The sequence below is a fragment of the Populus alba genome, chromosome 3 (genome assembly GCF_005239225.2).
Source record: "Populus alba chromosome 3, ASM523922v2, whole genome shotgun sequence".
Classification (NCBI taxonomy): Eukaryota; Viridiplantae; Streptophyta; class Magnoliopsida; order Malpighiales; family Salicaceae; genus Populus; species Populus alba.
The window spans coordinates 22,078,941-22,102,150 of NC_133286.1; the positions used below are offsets into that span (position 1 = coordinate 22,078,941).

The 23,210-nt window shown below is 34.1% G+C and overlaps 2 protein-coding genes across 4 annotated transcripts; both read right to left on the reverse strand.

The window, feature by feature from the left end:
- Positions 1 to 605: 605 nt before the first annotated feature.
- On the reverse strand, positions 606 to 2,072 carry LOC118052567 (uncharacterized). The gene has a single exon (XM_035063568.2). The coding sequence runs from the start codon at positions 1,977 to 1,979 to the stop codon at positions 873 to 875; it is 1,107 nt and encodes a 368-aa protein (XP_034919459.1). The 5' UTR covers positions 1,980 to 2,072; the 3' UTR covers positions 606 to 872.
- Positions 2,073 to 5,844: 3,772 nt separating this feature from the next.
- LOC118052564 (protein FAR1-RELATED SEQUENCE 4) lies at positions 5,845 to 9,862 on the reverse strand. 3 transcript variants are annotated; one of them, XM_035063564.2, is made up of 4 exons: positions 9,603 to 9,862; positions 6,505 to 8,701; positions 6,357 to 6,410; positions 5,845 to 6,142 (listed from the first exon to the last, which is right to left on the reverse strand). In XM_035063564.2, the coding sequence occupies exons 2-4, from the start codon at positions 8,545 to 8,547 to the stop codon at positions 5,993 to 5,995; spliced, it is 2,247 nt and encodes a 748-aa protein (XP_034919455.1). In that variant the 5' UTR covers positions 8,548 to 8,701; positions 9,603 to 9,862; the 3' UTR covers positions 5,845 to 5,992. The 3 variants fall into 3 exon arrangements, with proteins under 3 accessions (XP_034919455.1, XP_073264379.1, XP_034919454.1); XM_073408278.1 differs by having other exon boundaries at positions 6,357 to 6,413; positions 6,505 to 8,604; positions 9,603 to 9,859; XM_035063563.2 differs by having other exon boundaries at positions 6,357 to 6,413; positions 9,603 to 9,859.
- Between the last annotated feature and the right edge of the window lie 13,348 nt (positions 9,863 to 23,210).

Sequence of the window (23,210 nt, forward strand, 5' to 3'; positions counted from 1 at the left end):
AGTCCCTGCAGCACCAGTGAAGAATCATTTCCCCACCGTCAGGCCCCTTATCTTTAAATGCGAAGGCAAGTCGTGTCATTATCACACTAATGCTTCACGTGCGCTGTCTTGTTTTATAAAGGAAAAGGACGTGTATATTTTCAGGGTGTTTAGGAGTATGGTTGCTGTTATTTTTTAAAATTTTTTTTATTTAGAAAAACATATTAATGATGTTTTTTTTATTTTTTAAAAATTATTTTTGAAATCAGCACATCAAAATAATTTAAAAACATCAAAAACATATTAATTCAAAAAAAAAAATTTCAAAATTTTTCCGAAGTGGTTTCCAAACAGGTCAAATCATCGCTGAACAGTACCCATGGTCCAAAAACAACACTTCATCGCACCATGTATGGATGCCCAGCACTACTTGCCAAATTGATATGCACAGCCGTAACGTAAAGATGTAGATCTTCCCTTCCAATCTTCAATGTCCATGATCATGCGTAGTCTATTACAAATCTCGGTGGTGTCAAGTGGGTTTGAGTACTCGAATGGTTTTATTTTTTCTTAGCGCTAGATAGGATCATCCATGGAAGAACTAATAAAGAAATTTGAAAAGAAAATAACATTAACTTGCTTTTTATCATTTGATTTGACATAATCTGGTATTACATCTATGTTTATAGTTACACTCATTGCATCAAAGCTTGATTTCATGCAAGATTACGTGCATGAGATTAACCTTTTTAATTCCCCTAACGACGTTACTAATTAAACACGCTTTACTGTTACATTACATAATCATACAAACATGTGGTATTTAACCAATCCAGAAAAAATGAAACTAGCTTCCATCTCGGCTGACCGAAACATATAGTCTCGTACGTCGACTACCTGCAAGCTCCGAGTGGCTTACCGCAAAGACAAGCATTATAAGCAAACGATGATGCTTCGAGGTGGTCGAAAGGCGGCCCTGCTGGAATCCTCCCACATAGGCGGTTGTGACTCAAATCCAAGTGCCCGATAAATGATGCTTGGGACAAAGATTTTGGTATCGGACCCCAAAAGTTATTGTAGGATAGATCAAGAACCATGAAGTAAGATCCCGGACCGAAAACATCCGGTAGGTATCCATGAAATGAGTTTTTGCTCAAATTCAAGTTACCAATAGCTGAATTAAACAAACTATAAGGTATCTTTCCTGATAAGTTGTTGGCATCAAGATTTAGTGTTGCCAAGACTGCCATTTTACCCAAAGAAGCTGGTATTTCGCCCGATAATCTGTTCAAGGAAAGATCCAAATCGGCGAGACGATAAATTTTGGAAATTGAATCGGGAATTGTCCCGCCAATATAATTTCGGCTCAATAAAGCACGACTCAACATCCGAAGACGCCCGAAATCTCGAGGCAAAGAACCCCAAATCCGATTGTTACGCAAATCCAGATGCATCAAACTCGACAAATTAGTCAAGGATCTTGGGATCCTACTTGTTACAAGATTGTCGGCGATATTCAAAACGGTCAGCCTGTGCAACCGTCCGATGTCTTCCGGAATCTGGCCTGAAAGCCGATTCCCAATCAAATCAAGAATCCTCAAGAACGGCAACGACGTAATGCAGGCTGGAATCGGACCTGAGATCCCTTTCCAATCAGCAATTGTAAGACTGGAGAGCCTCTTGAGCTTGCAAATAGAAGGAGAGATCGAACCAGTCATGTACCCGGACCGACCAGCTTTTTGGAAAATGGGGTCTTCAGATTCACCTCGGAGGTTAATGTCAGCAACCCTTTTGGTCTCCATGTCACAGCTGACACCATACCAGTTATGGCAACAATCGGTGCCCGCCCAAGAATTGAAGATGCCCAAGTAAGGCTCGTGGAGAGCTGCTTTGAAAGCTAGCAAAGCTGCCCTGTCTGAAGGAGGACAGCTTCGAACTGTACAAGTAGAGATGAATATTGTTAAGGTTGCTAGTAATGTAATGTAAGAAAACATTGTCATTGTTTCTTGATTTCTGCGTGTAGAGTATTTGCTATTTTTTATGAGTTTAGGTTGGGGACTGGGGAGTGAAGTGTGGGCATGGAGATGAGGGATAACGTGGTTGTTTGTGTGTGTATATATATTGGGTGGGATTATTATAGTGACGATTTTGCCCATAACGTGGATTGTTACAGGTCTTGCCTTTCTTGATGGGTGATACCTATTTGCATGTTTTTTTTTTTTAATTATGATAGGGTTTTTTTTTGTGTGTGAATTCATAAATAGTTATTGGAAGACATAATATCCAATAGGATGTTAATTTTATAAATAAAGTGATGTTTGATGATTGTCTAGTCATGGGGAAGATGTAGAAACGGGAAGAATAAAATGGATATATTTCTTTGTATTTTTTATTTTAAAAATATAAAATTTTTCTTTTAAAATTGTTTTTAATCAAATACATTTCTTTTGTATTTATTTTTTCTATCATGAATCACTAACCGAACATAATCTATAAAAAAATTCTTTTAATTTTTTGTGTTTTAACCTTAGCAATTTTAAAAATTCATTATTTTGAATATATCAAATTGAATAATTAAGAGAATTTATTATCATACATATATCAATTTGATAAAATATGTGTTTTTAAAATCATTTGATAGAAAGATTCTATCTCAATTAGTTCATTAATTGATGATAAAAATCTAAGTGCATGTACATGCCTTTTCAATTATTATGGATAATTTGTTAAAACTTTAATTTCGCCAAAAAAACAAAACATTTTCAAGATAACAATGAAAATTTGTATGTTGTTTAAGGATTTCACATTGATTAATGAAAAATTTATAGAACTAGGATTGTTTTTTCTAAGGAAAAAAATATATTTCTTGTAGGATCAGGATTATAACTAATTAATCCCATATCAATTAAGACTATTTATTTTCTATTTATTGGATCCTTAACAGTATATTATTCAACATGTCATCTAAACATTAATATCCCTTCAAAGCAAACAAGGAATCTAGTCTCTTCTCAGAATCGAGAATCTTTATGGATGTTTTAGGAAAGGAAATGTTCGGATGCGTGTGAGTAATTATAATCTGATATCTATGAATTAATTAGCTGTTATTAATTATCAGGTAAGGTCATCTGTTCTGATGAAAAGAATCACTGACTCGTACGAGCTAGAGTTAATACTGCTACAGAAATTTCTGGGAAAATTAATACATGGGGATTCAATACATACTGACAGCATCAATAAAGCACGCGCTCCAAATTAATGTATGTTGGTTGGATCATGATAAATGTTTAGCTGCTAACTATGGTTGATCTTGAGAGAATCAATTAACGTAGATTCTTAAATTGACAATGCACCAAACTAAAATCCTGAACTTGTGATCTCCAAGATGCAGGTAGTACTAGACCAGTGAAGCGACGGTGTCTCTCATGTCCAGCTTGCCTATCAGCTCTCATTATGTCTCGACAAGAAACACAGGGTGCAAATTCGAGGTTAGAAATCAAGGGAGGGGGGAGCTGAACCTAATAATTGAGGAAGAGCATATCAACAAGGAGATAAGCTCGGCTGTGAGGTTAGATAGGGAGGGTGAGGGAGAGAGTTGGGGGCATGTGGTGCTGTATACATCGTGGCTCTTCGAGGTCCATGACTGGAGAGGATCAGAAAGTTGTGGTGACCACAATAAATCTGTGAAAATAAATTAATTCTTCTATGACGCAAAAGCCTTCCTTGCTTAGGATAATGCATTGCCAGGAAGAGAAATTGCTAGCCATTGGAAGGTGAGGGAAAGCGACTCTATGAAGTAAGTAGTATACAAGAGATGTGAGATCTTAACCATGCCTGGTCTCAGGATCTCTTTCTTGGACTGTTGAGGATGCAGACGCTCTGGCTTCGTTAAAACTTGAAGTTTTGTATGGTATGCTTGGTTTTCTGGATTAAATTAATGTTTCTGAAGTGTTTACTTCCATAGAGTGGAACCATTTTTCATGAATGTCCTCTTTAAATTTTAATCAATTCAGAACAAAGTTCTATCAAAACTTTGGGACAATAAAATGGGACTCTACTTGCTGATTAATTGACCCAGAACTGAATCTTTGTCTCCCAGAGTGGAGTCACAGCTGTGGTCCTCCATGAAAGGAAAAAAAAACTCCTTGCCCCTTAGAAATCTGACTCGTCCACATGCCCTATCTTTACACTGTTTAAAATCGATCCACCAGGAGAAGATCGGTGTGTGGGACATAAAATTTTGTACGTAAATCAAGAGAGGACAGGCCATCATTTTCCCATGTCGTGAAGATTTCAAACCAGCCTGTAATCTCTCGAATTTCAAGCATATCTTGAAGACAAGTGATCAGCCAACACTGACATTTAACTGCGTATGAACAGATGAAAAGGACAATATTGTAAATTAGAGAGATGGGGTAAAACACATTCATGGTCCCTCACTTTTTTATAATTGGTCATATTTGCCCTTTAATTCAATTTTGGTCACACAAAAACCCACCATATATTTTTTATTAATGATCGAGTGGGGTCCTTCCGTCCTCATTCATAGTTGACGGTATGAGAGGTTAACTTTCCACAATTAATTAAATTCATAGTTTAGCCAGCAGCACATTTTAATTTGTTAAAAACAGTATAGTTTATATTTTAAAATTGACCAGTTAACTATATTTTTAAAATACTTAATTAGTTCAATAAACTTTTAATTCTCAAATAAGTGTATCTTATTTTTAATTTGATCGCAAATATACTATGTTCTTAAAACAAACTTTTAACAATTTTTTTCTTTAGTTTCAAAGTAAATAGTATAATTTCTATGAGTTTTTTTTATTTCAAGATGAATATTTTAATCAAATTAACTTTAGAATCAAACTATATGATATAAAAATACCATATTACTATCCAAAACTAAAAAAAGTAGGAGTAGATATATTTAATTTCCCAGCCACTAACAAAATATTGCTTTAAAAAAAATTCGTCAGTGGTGAGATAATTAAATAATTAAAATGGTGAATAAAAACATGTGTTTCAAAAATCCAAAGTTGGTGTGGCATATCTGCATTCAATGAGAATCAAATGATTATGTCAAATTACACTTTGATCATACCATTTTTATAATCATATGATTAGGTACCAGCCATGTGGTGCATGTGCAAGAGGGTCCAGCAAAGAAAAGTTCACACTTTTTATTATTTATCTATTTTAGGCTCTCATAAGAAGATCAAGATTTGAGCTTTTAAATTTGCATGAATGAGAGGGTGTTTAGAATAGTGGTGGATATTATTTTTTAAAATATTTTTTTATTTAAAAATATATTAAAATAATATTTTTAATTTTTTTTATATCAACACAACAGTATAAAAATATAAAAAAATTAAATTTTTTACAAAATTATAATTCTACCGTAACCCAAACAACCTCTTAAATGATATGAAATTCACAAGTGCATTGCTTTCTCATGCACTTCCTCTCTCTTCTTAAAAGAAAATAATATGATCAAACAAAATAACCCTTTGAATCCCTAGAAATCCACCTAAAATAGATGGGAAGAATCATTTGAAATTTTATGAATCCAATCATCCAAATTTGTTAGGAAAAATCAATGTTATAAAATAATATAAATTATATTTTGCATGTTAGGTAATATTAAGTATAAAAATTTATTTCAAAATTGTCTCAAAGATGTCTGTTTCTGTCCTAACCCTTATGTATTTGTCTCTAGAACACTAACCAAACAAAAACTTATGGAACAACCAACAAATAGCCATGCAATGATCAGCTTTATATCTTTGGTTGCTTTCTTGCTCAAGGTTAATTGTATTATAAATCGGGCAAGAACAGAAGAGTAAGGTCTAATTAAGTGAGCAATGGAAGAGCCAAGAAGACTTGTAACTAATTAGTTGAAGCTTTTACATACAAGCAGAGATTAACAACTGCACAGCACATCCTGCATTCTTGGGACCAGTGTTACAGAAATCAATAAATACAATTTTTTACAAGCAAATGCAAAATCATACTAACGAGGGAGTCTCGTCTCGTGCAAATGTGCTGAAGCTATGTTTTGGAACTGAGTAGGCATGATATTATGAAATACTGTAGGTACAGCATTTTGCAACTGTGCTGGCATCATATTATGTGATTGTGTTGGCCCCAGGTCAGATATGCCCTGCGATTAGTATAATAGGATGTTAAATTAATAAGAACTCAGAGTGCAGATCATTGATGAAGGCTCAACTAAGGTATCCCAGAAAGAAGTGGAGATAAATGGTTGTCATCATAAAGTTGATTTCTTATCAGAAAATACACACAGAGAGAACTAAAGAGCATTAGGCTGCAAAAGAATTAGGCAAGAAAATAAACAAGATGGCAGTATCACAAACCATTAGATGGAAGCCTTCCTGCCCCCCAACGTTCACATCTCCTGACCGAGTTACCTGCTGCATACATGACACAAGTTCTAATGAACACCGATTATTGATAAAAAAAAAAATTAGCAACATAGCCAAAGAATATCAGCAATCAGCAGACCTTTCCCTTTTTAACCGCACTACTGTGGTTACTTTCCTTTGTGTTTGCTGCTCCAGCTCTTCTAGTAGCCTTGTCTGCACCAGTAACCTGAAGATCTGGTGCCCTCTCTTTAGAAGTATTCCTGTACTGATTCTCTTCCTCAATGCTCCCTGAGGTGTTAGGACAAGCACTGGTTTCAGCAGAGTTATTTAAACTCGCACATTGTTTCAAAGCTTCTCTTATAGCACAAAGTGCGATGTTGTAACTCTCCTGTGAAAGAGACCCCTCTTCACCTAGTATTATGGCTCGTCGACACAAGTCATTATAGCGACGGACCTTAGTTTGCACCTCATCCAATCTTTCACTGATGGGATGCCTGCTCAAAGCAGCATTTGTCCAACGTTGCAATACATATTTAGGTGGAATGCTGAAAACACCTGACATTTGAAGAACAACAATAGCATGTCTACAGAGATAACCTTTGTATTCAAAAGAACGACATGAACAATAAATATCCGACTTTGTTTCATTCCATTCCACCACGTAGTTCTGACTGTCTTCAAAGTCCTTCACAGTATACATTGTGGTTGTCTCATCCTGACTTTCTTTCTTAAGATGACAAGCAGCTGCTCCCAGAACCTCAACTTGGAATTTCCTGAAAATTTCATGTGTGTACACAAGTGACATCTGCTTCTCGAAAGGTGATGGGGATTTTAACTCAGCCGTTTCATGCCATGCATCAAAATCTGCCTTGGCTTCCTCTTCATACCTATCTTCAAGAATCGTTTTGTATTGTTCTATAAACTCTCTCATTGATGTTTCTGCATGCACATATTTGTCATATGAAGAGGTCAAGCTTTCAGAGCGCGACATTGTAGACAAACCAGCAAAAGATACATCTCTCATGAAGGTAGGCACCCAATATTTGCGATCTCCATATAGCGATTGAAGCCATTCAACCTCTCGAAGATTAAATTTGTCAAGCAACTTCCCCCATCTCTTTTCAAATTGTTCCTCTGTCCATGATTTAAAAATACATTTATTAAATTTTACCATAAAATTATCATGCCAAAGACTCAAATATTCAAGCTGCCTAGGGATCTTCTCCAATATATGCCAAAGACAAAAACAATGACATGTTTGTGGAAAGACTGCTCCAATAGCTTCTTTTAAGGCGTTGTTTTGATCAGTGAGCATTAATTGTGGAGCACGTTCCCCCATTGCCATGAACCATGTTTGCATTAACCAAACAAAAGTATAAAATGTCTCATCTGCTATCAATGCACAACCAAGCAATGTGGGTTGAATGTGATGATTCACCCCAACAAAGAAAACTAATGGTATTTTATACTTGTTTGTGAAATATGTAGTGTCAAAACAAACTACATCATCAAAGTTGCTGTAGTCTTCCATTCCTTTTGTATCAACCCAAAACAAGTTTCTCAACCGATGCTCTTCATTCAAATCAACAGCATAGAAGAACTTAGGGTTCTCTTCTTGCATATGCATAAAAAGGTCTAGTAATACCTGAGCATCTCCTGATTCTAAGACCAAACTCCGCCCCTTATCATGCTGATTTCTCATGTAACCCTCTAAACAATCCACATTTTGATATGCACCAAAAAGTTTGGAAACTGAAGACAGACTCTTTCGTCGCCGTATCCGGATGTCATTCTTAAGAGGATCATCATTTCTATGGCTTCGAAAGAAGTGCACCTGGGCTGGTAAAAGCTCATGATTGTGTTCTTTTACAAAACTGTATATGTACCATTTCCCATTCTGTCTTCTCTTCACATGCATGCTAGCCTTACAGCCAATTTTTGGGGAAGGTCGTGGATTAATGGCATCATCAGACTGCTGCTTATTCCCATACCTTATGCATGAGAATTTTGCATCAATGAATTCTTTTGATGACCTAGATCGCCTGCTACTCAACTTAGCAGTACCAAAGCCTACAGACTTGGCATAATCTTTGTAAAATGAATATGCAGCTTCATGTGATTCAAATTCAATATCATCACGAGGTTCTGGAATTGTACTGCCTGTGATCACACTGGAATCCATTATTGTAGTGAGAAGATTCAGATCAGCTTTGTATCCCCAATCTGCTCAAATCAAAATCTGCGGTCCTCCATAAAGTATACAATACATGTTGTTCAAAATCTCCTCAGATGGAGGTAGTATAAATTTTTGACTTATGATTTCATAGCCATGGTACCTAAAACAAAAGAACATGATTGGACAAACCATATCAGCAAGAAATAAAGTTAACAAAGCAATATCCATTCCAAACCATGCAAAGCCTCGATCTCAAACTAAACACACAATGCATCAAAAAAGTCCAAATGAATTTAGCACCCAGCAACCAATTCAATACCAGTTGTTCACACAGATCACCTAATTGCAACCTAACAATGCCTCAAGCACATCTTTTTTTAGCAAAAAATAATCACATGGAGACCATAACTCCCAACACGAAAACAAAAAATAAAACACAACAAATCTCACAGCAATTTAATGAGATCATCCACCCGTTGTGCTCAATTCATCCATCTAACATATACTGGTTCGTTTCCAAATATTTTTTCCTATCCCTTCTCCTTCCACTGCATTCCACTTCCATACACAACACACAATGCTCATAACCATTTAACACTCAGAACAGAAGCTTCGCATCCCACGGCATTCATGCGACTCCTGTTCTTCATTCCAACCATTCCCATTTATCTAACTAAATTCATAAAATATCATATAATCTCAACAAAACCATTAGATACAAATTCAACTTAATATTTCTAATTTCTACATTAACATGTATTCCTTCTCACCTTCAACACAAGCACCAAAATTTTGGCTATTTTTTATCATCTAAAACGCAAAACATTCCACAACTCTCCGTCATTCCTCTTCTAAAGCCAAAAATACACAAACCCTTTTAGCTCAAAACACATAAAGAACAAAACTTTCCAATAAAAACTCACCAACCCGTTCACAAATTTAAAAACAAACCCATCTCTTCTTTCCATAAATTCCAACAAAAACGAAACTAAACATCTCAAAAACTTTCAAAAGAAGACTTAATAACAGAGCTTGAGCTGGAAAAAAAAATCATTAAGTACCTGAAACTTGCTAAAGTGTTGAGTCCCCACAGATACAATAGCTAAAGATTGAGTCTTGGAGGTTGAAAAAGATTAGATTTTTGGAGAGACATGAAGATTTCGTTGTCGGGTTAGGGTTTTCGGGTCCGTGAAGGAGGAGAAGCGAGCGAGGATGATCTCAGATTTTCCCGACGCTCTGTGCTTCGAGTGATATACCAAGCGTTTTGTGGTGGTGACGCGTGGAGGTTAAGGGGTGTTTTGCATATTCTCTATGAGGAAGTCAAGGGGGTTTTTGGTAGGACAGTGCGAGTGGCATTGCGAGTGGCTTTTCTTTTCTGGGCAACCATCAAGTTAGTCACCAAATTAAAACATATAATCAGTTCGGTCCCTGAAAACAACTTTCATGAGGTGGCTCCTTAGCATATTTTGAGCTTTTCAGAATTTATTTTTTAAAATATTTTTTATTTAAAAATATATTAAAATAAAAATTTTTATTTTTAATATCACTTTATCAAAATCATTTGAAAACACCAATAAAAATATTAATTTAAAATAAAATAAAATAAAAAATAAAAATATATTTTTTTAAAATATTTTTAAAACATAAAAATAAACCACTTTTAATAAACATAACTTGAGTCAAAACTCAGGTCATAGAATGGACTGATTTTTCAATACAGAAAATTATTTTTAAAAAAATTAAAACAATAATATTTAAAAAATCAAAGGGTTTTTAATTGAGTTATATCAGATAAAATAAGTTTATTTATTATAAAAGATAACTTAGACTAGCTCTAGTGGATCTAATTTGAACTAATGTCCAATAATGAAAGTGATCCTGTAACTAAAACATTAATGATAAATTATATAATAAAAAGAAATTTTAATTTGATGAGTGAAAGCTAGCCTTGCAAATATTCAATTATTTTTTTTATAATTTTTTTTTGTTGAAAATACATGTTTTCTATAGACAAAAAATATATTTATTTAAATATTTTTCATGAAAAATGTGGTGATTTTATATTGAAAGATATTAACAGAATTAAAATTTAAAATTCAATTGAGTTTTTTTTTTTTTTTTTTTTTGGGGGGGGGGGTCTAGAACTTAATAGTTCACTATATAATTGAAAGATTGATTTCATATTTTCTTTTTGCAGTTCATATATTGGTTTAATTTCCTTTGTCTTCCTTTTCTTCTCTTTTGAAAAATGCATTCGAATATTAAAGTTTTAGCCAATTATCCAAATTTCGTATTGGTGTATTGGGCCTTCACCATTTCTCTCGGGAGTGGATGAAAAAAAATGAAAAGCCTCGTCCAAACTCAAGGCTTGTTCATCTCCTATGGGCTTATGGACAAATAGTTATATATCATCGTCAGAATTGGCCTGAGATCTTATCCAAGAAAAAATTAGGGTTATCAAGTAAATTATTTTTATTACAATAAAACTATTTCATTAAATAAATCATTGATGTTGTTTCAGTAGATTTTGATTGATTTGACTAAGTAATGCGTTAATCCAGCAAATCTATCAAATTTGTTGAGTTAATATCTTTTATAGTTTAAATTAAACCGAGCCTTAATTAGTTTACAAGTTTATTAACTACGTACGGGACGTGTTCTTTTGCTTTATATGTTTTCTTTTAAGAATTTTGTAAGCAGTGAGGGATACACCGACAGCACAAAAAAGGGGGCACACGTTGTTGAGGAGCAATCTTCCTGACCACCAATTTTTTCCTGGTGTAGATTTTCTCCTGAGAAAAAACAAAACAGAGGCATCTTATCCATTCAAAATTTGGTTCCATGCCAGTTTTTTCATGCTTTAAATGTTGTTGTTTCAGGAGTATATTAACGAAGGGCAAATCATGGTCAATATTTCCATTGTGTTGGAGGGATAACAAAGGGGGGAAACATGTTGAAGAAGAAGCAACCTAGTTCAAATAAGATAAATCATATACAATCATTGCGTAATGGGATCTTCTTGAGTTTAAGTAATAGAATTTTAATGCAACCAAGCTTATAAAAATTGAAGTTTTGAGCATCCAACTGAAGATTTGATATTACTTAATAAGGATTTTATCCAAATATATTGTGTTCATGATCTAATATATGCTTTTATAAACTAGTAGAACAAGTCTAAACTGAAGAAAAAGTTTGGTTGTGCTACATTAAGTTAACGTTTGAGAGAATTAAAATAACAAGATATTTGACTGTTGGATTGAATTTAAACTTTTTAAAGTAATTCTATATGTAGTTTTTTAAGGAATAGCAACATTACATGTCGCTTTTTTATCTTCAGATTTTTCAAAATTAAGCCTAAAAGTTATTGTTTGGGCTATTTTTTTTATTTTCCTAGGATTTTTTGAATTTATTATTTTTATTTAGGATTTTTTTTTAATTTCCTGAATATTTTTGGATTTTAGGTTATTTTCTAGTAGATGTAGTTTTTCTTACCCTATTTAAAGGTCTTATACATCTCTTAAGGATGCAGCCACCGAATACTTAGTTTTTAGAGAATAAAATTATAAATTTAAGATTCACATCTACAATCCTTTTTCCTCATTAAAATTTCTTTTATTTTCTATGTTATTGTTATTCTTTTAGCTTCCACATACATCAAATTCCTACATAAAAATTCTCAAATGGTCACATAGTTGCAATGGAAGCTAAAACCTATAATCAAGAGAAGAAAAAAAAAGTTAGAGCATCCCCATAATTTATAATAGCAAAATATTATATGAGAAGAAGAAAAAATATATATCTTACACTTCTATTTTTATTTTATTTCCTCTTCACCCATTTCAATTTAATTAATTATCAAAATTTCAGAAATTATGATGAATTAAAAAAAATAATTATCTTTTAATTTAATTAAGTATCAAAATATATTGATAAAATCTTATTTTATCACTTAGTGACTGGGCATCCCTCGGTGCTAGTTGTGCTGTATATTAATTTATATCCATAACTAAAAAAGACTTTTATTCTTTAATTCCATTCTTTAATCCCAGGAAAATGGGCATGATGCGATTGTAGACACAATTTTGAGGAAAATTTATGTTTCTACAGCGATCAATATCCTGTAATTTATCCATGGCAGACGAAGAAGAAGAAGGAGAAGCAATAGTACCATCAAGTATGTGGTTGTTTTGTAGTGCAATCATTGTGCGGCACAGCTTCATGAGCATGAAAAGACATCATTGGATACAAGACAAAGATGTTTCTATTTCTCCTGAATTGTCTTTCTCTGTCACCGAATGATCAACATTGACCATCTTTTGGTTTCGATATTGAAATATAAAGCTACGATTATAGTTTAATTTAGTTGATATAATTAAATTCAATTTAAACCTAGCCAGATTATATTAATAATTTTTTTAAAAAAATAATAAACAATGTTATTTTAATTAAAAAAACATTAATCTTATTAATTGCAAGTTAATTTAAAAACTGAATAATTCAATACAAAACCTTGGGAATTGGATCTAAGAACTATGCTCTTAAAAGACGAGAAAGCCGTGGAAGATGAATAAATATGGACCGTGAATATCTGTAAGACTCATTGTCGGCATTAAATTAAAGCTTGCACCACTTTTTCCTTATAAATGGAAAGATGCTGGTTTCATGTCCAAAGTCTTCGGGAAGGAAAGGGTTCATCTCTTATGATCTTCTGGACCAATAGTAAGATATTCCATGAGAAGAAAAATAAATAATTTCTTTCACTTCTATTTTTATTTTATTTTATTTTATTTCCCCTTCACCCATTTCAATTTAATTAATGATCAAAATATAAAAAATTATGGTAATAGATTGATTATCTTTCTTTTCAATAATCTGGCTTTTAACACTCATATTGTCAAATAATCATCTCAACTAAATAGCTTAAATTTTTAGATGAGGTTCTAAGATATTATTTATATTATTCTCTAACACACCATCTCAAGTAAAAGCTCTTTAGACTTAAATTTGTACAAGCTCGTATTATCTTGTATTTAATTTTTATCAAATAAATAGAGATGATGAGATTTTCTTTTATTGGTTTATCTCATAGTTGTTAGAACCTGTTCTGGATCCCATCAAGAAAAGAGTTGGTTTACCACTAGTTAATTATTTTTATTAAAATGATCTGTTAAAAAAATATTTTTGATATTCAATCTTTTGATTTGGGTTAGTTTGACCAAATTATGAGTTATCTTATCAAGTCTATCAAGTTTAATCAGGTCAATATTTTTTTTATATTAATTTAAGATTTAGTTTGTACTGTATTGTAAATTATGAGTTTTTCAAGTTAATTTATTATAACAAACCAAGCTTGGTCACTACTAGCATATTACTTTTTTAAAAAAACTAAAATAAAATTTGTTGGCAGTGAAGAATACACCGACAGCACAAAAAAGAGGCCACACATTATTGAGGAACAATCTTCCTTGACCACCAATTTTTTCCTGGTGTACATTTTTCCTGAGAAAAACAGAACAGTACAAGCATCTTATCCATTGGTTGCATGCTAATTTTTTTCATGTTTTAAATGCTGTTGTTTGAGAAATATATTAACGAAGGGCAAATCTTGGTCAATATTTCCAGAGCATTGTAGGAGAAAAAGGAGGGGAAAAAAACAGATTGAAGAAGCAACCCAGTTCAAATAATAAATTTAAAACATGCAATCTTTACCTAAATATATATATATATATATATATATATATATATATGAAAAAAAAAAAAATACTTGCATCATAGCATTGCATGCGTCGTGATCCTCTAATGTCATCACAATAAAAAAAAAAAAAAAAAAGTTGATTGTCGAATTGAATTAAACGATTGGATCTTCTCGAGTTTAAGTACTAGGATTTCTACATGAACGTACCCTTAAAATGATAGTGACTTTTAGCCCAAGTAGGGTTTTTCTTATTCTTTTTTAATAGAGGTGGAATGGCAGCTAAAACCTGTAATCAAGAGAGGAAAAAAATAGGAGCATCCCCATAATTTATAATAGTAAGATATTCTATGAGAAGAAAAAATAAATAATTTTTTGCACTTCTATTTAATTTTATTTTATTTCCTCTTCACCCATTTCAATTTAATTAATGATCAAAATATCAAAAATTATGATACTAGATTGATTATCTTTCTTTCCAACAATCTGGCTTTTAAGACTCACATTGTCAAATAATCATCTCAACCAAATAGTTTAAGTTTTTAGATGAGGTTTTAGAATATAATTTATATTATTCTCTAACATACTCTCTCAAGTGAAAGTTTTTTGAATTTAAACTTGCACAGGCTCGTATTATCTTGTGCTTAATTTTTATCAAATAAATAAGAATGGTGAGATTTGAACTCGTAACCGCTTAATCATATAGACTCTGATACCATATAAAAAAACTATTTTAACCCAATAATTTAAACTCTTAAATAAAATTTCAGATGTGACACACTCATCTTAATCTAACAAAGTGACCATCCACAAGTACCAGTTGTCCTATATATTAATTTATATGCATAGCGAAAAGACTTTGATTCCTTCTTTTGCATTCTTTAATTCGAGGAAAATGGGCATGCTGCGACCAATATCTTGTAATTTATCCATGGCAAAAAAAGAAGAAGCAATAGTCGCATCAAGCATGTATGGAGTTGTCTTGTAGTGAAATCATTGTGCGGTACAGCTTCAAGAGCATGGAATACATCAATGGATACAAGAAAAGGATCGATGTTTGTATTTCTCCATCATGTTTTTCCCCGTCACGTAATCATCAACATTCATCGTCTTTGGAATGTCGTATTGAAATACAAAGCTAAGATTATCATATAGTTGTTAAATTCAATCCTAATCTAAATAGATTGATTAGATAATTTAGAGTTTAAAACCTGATTAATTTATCTTATTTTTTAGTAATTCAATTGACACATTCAAACCTAATACAAATACAAACATGGTACGTAGCATCAATAATATTCTTAAAAGAAAATAATAAAATGGTTTTATTTTAATAAAAAAAATAATTTAATGATTTGCAAATTAATTCAACAACCTAATAATTCATGTTTTTTTTTTTTTTTTTTCATGAATAAATAACGATGCTCCTAGAAGACGAGAAAGCCATGGCAGAAGATGAATAAATATCGACCGTGAATATTTATAAGACTAGTTGTCGGCATTAAATTAGCATTTATGAAGAGTAGAAGGAGGTGGTCCAAGCTTGTCATGTTTATCGAGATGTCATTGGTTGTAGTGAGTAGTGACTAGTTAGCTAAACCAAGCAAGATTTGTCTTCAAGTGAACATTTGAAAAGTAGTTAAGAAATAAAATTATCATTTAACGGTCCCTTATCCAAACTCTTAGATGAGAAATGAGGTTTAAAGGATTCGAAGAAGGGGTGCCTCTAATCATGTTTTCCACTTCTAAATTTCTAATTTCATTTGAATGTAATCAACATTTACAATAATATTAATATGAGATAAAAATAGATCACAATTATTCACAAGAGACAAAATATGAATATTCCCAAAGATTATTGTACTAAGAGTGTGTTTGACATTGCGGTAGTTGTTGCGGTTGTGGTTTGAAAAAAGTTGTTTTATAAAAAGTACTTTTAGTTGAGGTTGGTTTGAAAAAATAGATGTTTGGTTAAAACTGTGGTTGAAATTAAGGTTGAATAAAAAGTTGTTTAATGTGTTTGGTTAAAACTGTGGTTGAAATTAAGGTTGAATAAAAAGTTGTTTAATGTGTTTGGTTAAAAATGCTTTTAAAATTGAGGTTATAAAATAATTTTAAAAAATATATATTAATATTGATGATTTTTAATTTAAATATTATGGATTTAACTATTGTTATTATATTATAAAATAAATCATACTTTATATAAAATATTTTTTATTATTTCAAGAAACCATCTATAATTCTATTATCTACAAAATACATCTGACAAAAACTATAATTTTCATAATTTTTTAGCATATAATAAAATTAGATAAAATATTATAATGTATAAAAATTCATTCTGAATTTTTTTTTTTAAATTTACACACTAAAAAAAAAAAAAAGAAGAAGAAGAAGAAGTAAGTCTGCGTGGCAAGTGAACAGTGCAAGAGAATTGCACTGTTCACATAAACAGTGCACCACAATGCATTGTTCATGTTAATTGCACTGTTCATTGAACAGTGCAATTAACGTGAACAGTAAACAAAAAGCAACGAATTCTTGCTTCTCAAATGCTGCGTTTCCAACGCAGAAAAAAGATGGGTCCCAGTGAACATTACGCCTCAATTTTAATTAGCCAAACGGCTGCAACTGCGTTTTCAATAAAACACAGCCGCAGCCGCAGAGCCAAACGGGCTCTAAGTATCTTGTTATAGAGTTTTCGTGCAAAACAATATACTGTGTAAAAATAATTTAGAAAATCAATATGGCTTAGAGCATTATAGAGAGTTATAGATCTGCAACTCACAAATTGTAAGTATTATATGCGATTCTCTCTAAATTATAAAAGGATTTGCAACCAACTAAATTAAGATGAGAGGAGAGGAAGGAAAGAGAAAAAAACAAAAAATAAAAACAAAAAGATATTAGAAACATACTAAAATTTCGATAATGATATCATCGGTATTATCAGAAAAATCTTGTTGAGACAAATATAACTGTTGCTACCCAATTTTTGACCCATGTTTTTGATATATTTTCAAAAAATCCAAAAATAGAGAAAAACAATGAAAATCCAAAAAATAGGTTTTTTTTAATATATTTTCATCATTTTAGCATTTTCAACGTCGTCTAAAAAAAGAATTTAAATTGTTAAAAGATTTTCAAACGTGTTCGATTTTTCACGCGTCATTTTTAAATCATTGATTTTCCGCATTTGAGTCGACGTTGATATTGCTCGTTTCAAAAAATACAAAAAAATAAGAAAAATCAAAATTTACAAAAAGAAAGAAGTTGAGGGACCAAGTTGAAAAACCTAGCAACATTTTTGCCTATAAATACTGGTCTTTAACTCAAACAAAAGGGGGGGCTAATTTTGGAAACACCAGAAAATTCAACAAAAAAACCCTAAACCACAAAAAACCCTAAAATCCATCCCTAACCAAAGGCAGCCGCCGGAGCCCCCCACCCTTTGGATTTTTTATTTTTCTTTTCTCCAGCCGCCGGCCAAGACTAAGGCTCCCTATTTTTTCCAAACAGCAGCCCCTCCCCGCTGGAACCTTTTTTGTTCACGCCGCCGCCTACTTCTCCTCTGCCAAAAGAGAAATCAGAGCAACCCTCTCCCGGTTTTGATTTTTTTCTTCACAGCCGTCTCCTCCCCACAGACCCGACCAACACCCACCGACCTCGTCCTCTTCAGCCACTGCCCCTCACTTCTCTTTCGGCCACCAAACAAAACCAAACAGCCACTTCCCTCAGTCCTCTTCCCGGCATCTGCTCTTTCTCCCCATTTTTCCAGCTCCACCTTTTCCTCTCAGCCAGGCTTCTCCGTCAGCGGCAGCGTCCCCCACGGACCCGGATCGGTCCGCCGCTGCTTCATCCTCTGCTCTTCAATCAGCCTCCAGCGGCGGTCGAGCAACCAGCAGCCCCAAGACAGCCTCTCCCTCTGCTGCGACCCAGAGCAGCCACCGCTGCCACCGACCGGAGTGAAGACCACACAGCAGCAACCCCAGCAGCGCCGTCCATAGATCGGCTGCCACCGCCACAGACACCGCCAGATCTGCCACCCGGAGCAGAGGAGAAGAAGACGGAACCCCTAACGAACTGACCCGGGAAGAAGATGATCTGAAGAAGGAGCAGATCGGAGAAAACAAAAAATTAAAAGCAGATCTAAAACAAAAAACTAAAATCAACTGCTTGCTGGGTTTGGGATTTGCTTTGCAGGTCACCGCCGGCGACGAAAGGATGATGGGGAGAAGTCGATCCAGACCCCCCTGTTGTTGTGTTTTTCTTGCGGCGGCGCGTGAACCCACGCGCCGCCAGTGACGGTGGCGCGTGGGGAGACGCGCCGCCACTGTTCCAGCTGATGCAGAAGTCCTTCCCTGCAATTTCTGGAGTTCTAGGGACTATTTTGTAATTTTTAAATTAATTAATGTAATTTTTATTTATTTATTTTGAATTTGAATTTGTATTTGTATTTTGTAAATATGGATGTAAAAGAAAAGAAAAGAAAAGAAAAGAAAAGAAAAAAAGAAAAAAAAAAAGAAAAGAAATAAAAATAGTGAAAGTGAATGTCTGTGTTTGTATGTGTTTTATTTTTTATATATATTTATTTTATTTTTTAATGATAAAATTGCAGATATTAAAGAAGAATTTAATATTTTGATTGGATCACGGTTAAGAATTATTAACTTATACGTAAGTGATATTTCTCTTTTCCGATGAAAAGACAATTATTAAAACTTCTTTAACACGTCAAAACCATGAAGCAGCTTACCTCAGGTAGGGTGCGTTAGGGGTGCTAATACCTTCCCTAACCACAACCAGTCCCTTACCCGCGAATCTCTGACAAGACCAGTACATCCGGTTTCCTAGTAGCCCGAAATCAATTACTAGGTGGCGACTCCAACGAACCAAATTCAAACAAACAACAACAACGAGACTTAAATCGCCAGCCGATGCCGCGCGCCTGAAATTTTTTGGGGTGCGACAGAATGGCGACTCCACTGGGGAAGGTACTGTTTCTGACATTATTGGACTAAGCTTTGTATATTTGATGTGTTTAAGTTTTTGCATTTTTATCTTTTTTGTTAATATTTATTTCCATGCATTTTATAGAATTGTCTCATGCATCACCTGTATTTATTTTTGAAAGCACACACAAGCTTCTAGGTTAGGTGGGGAACTAGCGATCTGCCCTAAGACTATTGGTCAGGGTTCAGATGCGTGAAACACCCAACTCATATCTGAGTGCCTGCTTGGTAATGGTGGGTATACGTGCCTTAACCATTCCTTGCAACGCCCCCATACTGTCTTTACGAAGAACGTCACTGGGCAGATATGAGACCCTTTTGAGACCAGATAGAAAACCTACCCATGTTCACATAATGAATAGAACTTGTCCTTAGGTTGTATGTGCGATCGTTTTTTGCATAAGGACAAACTCTTCTTGAAGCATCTTGAACTCAAGACTTATGGGTGACACGTTGGTCGTTGCTCCGAAAATTTTCATTGTAGAGTTTGGGCAAAAATCACGATTTTTGTCCATCATACAAGAGTTACGACCATATTGTCACCTCTCGAAGGGTGCGTTCATCATATAGATTACATGTTCATACATTTATCATGCATGAACCGGGTCGAAACGTAGGTTCCCTGTACAAGTTGTGCTGCACGAGATTGAAGAAAGATAATGGAAGTGAACAAAGGAGTCAGATATAGGTTCAGTATCAGATTAAGGTTGAGAGCATCAAGGGTGAAGTAGCGGGACTCAGATCTGCTCGAACAAGTGTTGAGCATCAAATGGAAAGAGAGTGTCTGCATAGTTTTCTGTGGGAACACTGCTTGTTCCTATCCCATTGAAGTTGTATCTCTCCTTTTCCGTCATGAACAATATCAACAATGCCTTCAATCATCAACTAATGACAATTCTGATTCTTGTTCAGTTGCACTGTTAAGTGTTCATCGCATCCACCTCATCTAATATAATCAAACGACCACTAGCCTCATGTTCATGGTGCATTAGTCTGCTTGGAAGCTGCCCTGATTATGAGCTCAATTTCATTTCAGCAGCACAAGATGCTGGTTTGAAAAACCATGATTAAACACTAAACTTCAATGTGGCAGAGCTCCCTCTATAAAAATTCTCTCATCAGTTTCAGCACGAAGACATCTTAGTAGGTTGAAGAGCCAGACCTGGTCTGAAAAAATACAAGCAGACATCAAACTTCAACAGAGCAGAACTCCCTCTATTGGTGCTTGTTTGATGCATCGTTCAAGAAGAATCGAAGAGGAAATAGAGGAGATTCATGTTCATCATTTTTCTCCCATAAAAGAGATAAGGCATGATTCCACATGTCGGTAGTGGCGATACTACAAGTTTCTGGGCGCTGCCAAGATTACCAAGCTGTTGGAAAGTTTTCTGACAATCCTCAACCAACCACAACAATATTGGAAGATTGAAATGATGTTGTGAGGATTTGCCGAAGAATTGAACAAGCTATGAAGATGGGAAAGATTGAAGGATCTGCCATGGATTCCAGAACAATGATGAGAGGTGCATCAGAAGATGACTCTCGATTGAGAAACCTCAGTTACTTTGCCTAGTCAAGTCTCGCTCAAGCATCAATTGCTCAAGTGTCTTTGCCAAGATTGACATTCCTCTGCCACTTATGTTTGTCGGCCAACACCTGCCAGATTCTAGAATTTTTGCTTGACTCCGACAAATCCCATGCAACCACCAATTTCTAGGTGGTATAATCCAGATAAGAGATGTGATGTCATGGTGGGGTCCTCGACCATTTTAGTAAACAGATGCAAGAGTTTCAAGAGTCGAGCTTAATTTGCGAAAGATAATGTCATCAAATCATTTTCAGAATGACAAGTGATTGGAATTGCTCGGCAAAACATAGATATTGCCAGAGAAGCTGATCCAAGAAGGAGTTAAGTTGTCAAGCATTTTTGTTATGGATTTTGCATTTTTTGTTTTGATATCACATCTCATCCTTCAACGAAACATGCCTTGCTTTTGTCTTTTTGTTGTTTTGAAATCAACAGATGTTTAACATTTTATTTTGACAAAATGTTTTGATCAAACTCCAACATGCAATAAAGGTTAATCAAGTTGAAAGATTAAAAGTGTTTTGATTACAGAAATGACTCGATACTTGAAAATAACATGAGGTGACCAAACAATTTTGAACTCATACCCCCTGAAACTGAACCACACATCATATAGCTAAGTTTTAACAGTATGCATAATGACATGTAGTGGATTCGGTAGTTATGGACTCGTGAATCATGATTCTTACAAGTCCCAATCATTACACTGGATGAGGTCAAAATTTATCGGTTTTAACCGACCTTGCTTGAAAATGAGAAAAGGCCATCTTTGATATCCCTTCACTTTCTAAAGATTATATCCCTTGCAGTCCCATTTTGAGCCTGGTAAAATATTTTCTTTCAAAAAAGAAACCCTGACTAGGATCACACCCCATACTGGGGGCAAATAAGAGATATTTTGGAGACATTGATATAATTAATGGATAAAGGGGGAAGGCTTAGAACAAAGGTCCAATGATTGAGAGAGAGCTAAAAGAAAACACATAGACTGGGGGCATATAAGAAAATTTTGAGGAAGGCTATGAAAAAAAAAAAGAATGAAAAAAAAGGAAGTTGAAATTGCCCTCACTTAAATACAAGTCAAAGATAAAGGAAGGAGAACGCCTATCAAGTCTATGAAGAGCAAAAGAAATTTCAATCAAGGAAATGTACAACAAAAGTCAATACCAGAAAAGACTAAGCTATAAACGTGACTTTTGGTGTCCATTATAAAGCTTTTGATGTTATCAGATGATTAAGGTTGGTTATTCATCAAGGAAAGGTGGATTTGCATTATAACTTATGTTAAGAAAAGTCTGGACTTTGAGGTTAACAAGGTTATATGTCGTTTCCTCTACAAAGACAACAATAGAAAACGAGTTGATGGATAATTGATGTTGATCCTAGGTCTTTGAAACCCTCAAACACCATTTGAGCCTGTGAAATGCCTTTCTTTCATAACCATGAACCATAGCCTGCATTACGTGCTTTTAAAAAGCCCTTTTTAATCAAGCAAGAAATTTGAACCGATAAATGGCGCTCTCAAAACTTGAAGAGTTTTTCTATAAGAGTCGTGACTTCATAAATTAAGCTACTAGTTATTATGCATGCTGATAAAATAAATGCTAAGAAAAGAAACAACTTTTCTTAATAAAGCCTGAGCATCTTGTTTTTGAAATTCATAAAAATGTCACCTCATCACAGACCATTCAAATGATATACCCAATATCAAGGATTCAAATTGATGCAAAGAACCATGGAAAAAGCCATTTTAAATCCTACAACGGGTCGATTTCTGTTTTCAAAAATACAAGACAATTCAAAGGACTGTGTATTTCGAATAACGTGTGTTGGGTCTTTGATCAAAAAGCTTGATTTTCAAAAGATTTCCAAAAAAAGGACATCTACTGATTTCATTTCAAACAAACTAGACTTTGAATAGACATGATTTTTGAAATATGAGAGTTTGATTCCAGAACAAGGAAGATTATCAAACACAGAAGAACATTGATTGAGTATGCAAAAATCGTTGATAGAAATGACATTGAAGTCCTCGACACTCCTTGAAAAGTTGAGCAGCTTGGGGCAATACAGTGGACCTTAAGAAGGGAAACAAACAGTATCCAGATCAGCTGGGGGCAAAGAAAGAATCAGATGATGAGTCATCAAAGTCCCGGAAAGTTATGATTATCATCTGACAATGACAAAGGAAAACATCATTGAGTATAAAACTGATGAAACGAGCATTCATATCATTGTTGGGGCAATGTTGCTCAAAGACAATCCATGATTCAGTGAACTTCAGCAGCAATTGATGAGCAACGCTGCACTTGAAGGATATTTTCATATCTCCATCTTGGGTCACCCTCTGAAACATGGCTATGACTCCTGACAG

What these genes read in the sequence shown, in the direction of transcription:
- LOC118052564 (XM_073408278.1), bottom strand. Translation starts at nt 8,547, where the DNA reads ATGGATTCCAGTGTGATCACAGGCAGTACAATTCCAGAACCTCGTGAT. An exon ending in GTGCGGTTAAAAAGGGAAAG is followed by an intron (nt 6,414 to 6,504) that starts GTCTGCTGATTG and finishes TCATGTATGCAG; the next exon opens with CAGGTAACTCGGTCAGGAGA. An exon ending in AGGAAGGCTTCCATCTAATG is followed by an intron (nt 6,143 to 6,356) that starts GTTTGTGATACT and finishes TACTAATCGCAG; the next exon opens with GGCATATCTGACCTGGGGCC.
- LOC118052567 (XM_035063568.2), bottom strand. Translation starts at nt 1,979, where the DNA reads ATGACAATGTTTTCTTACATTACATTACTAGCAACCTTAACAATATTC.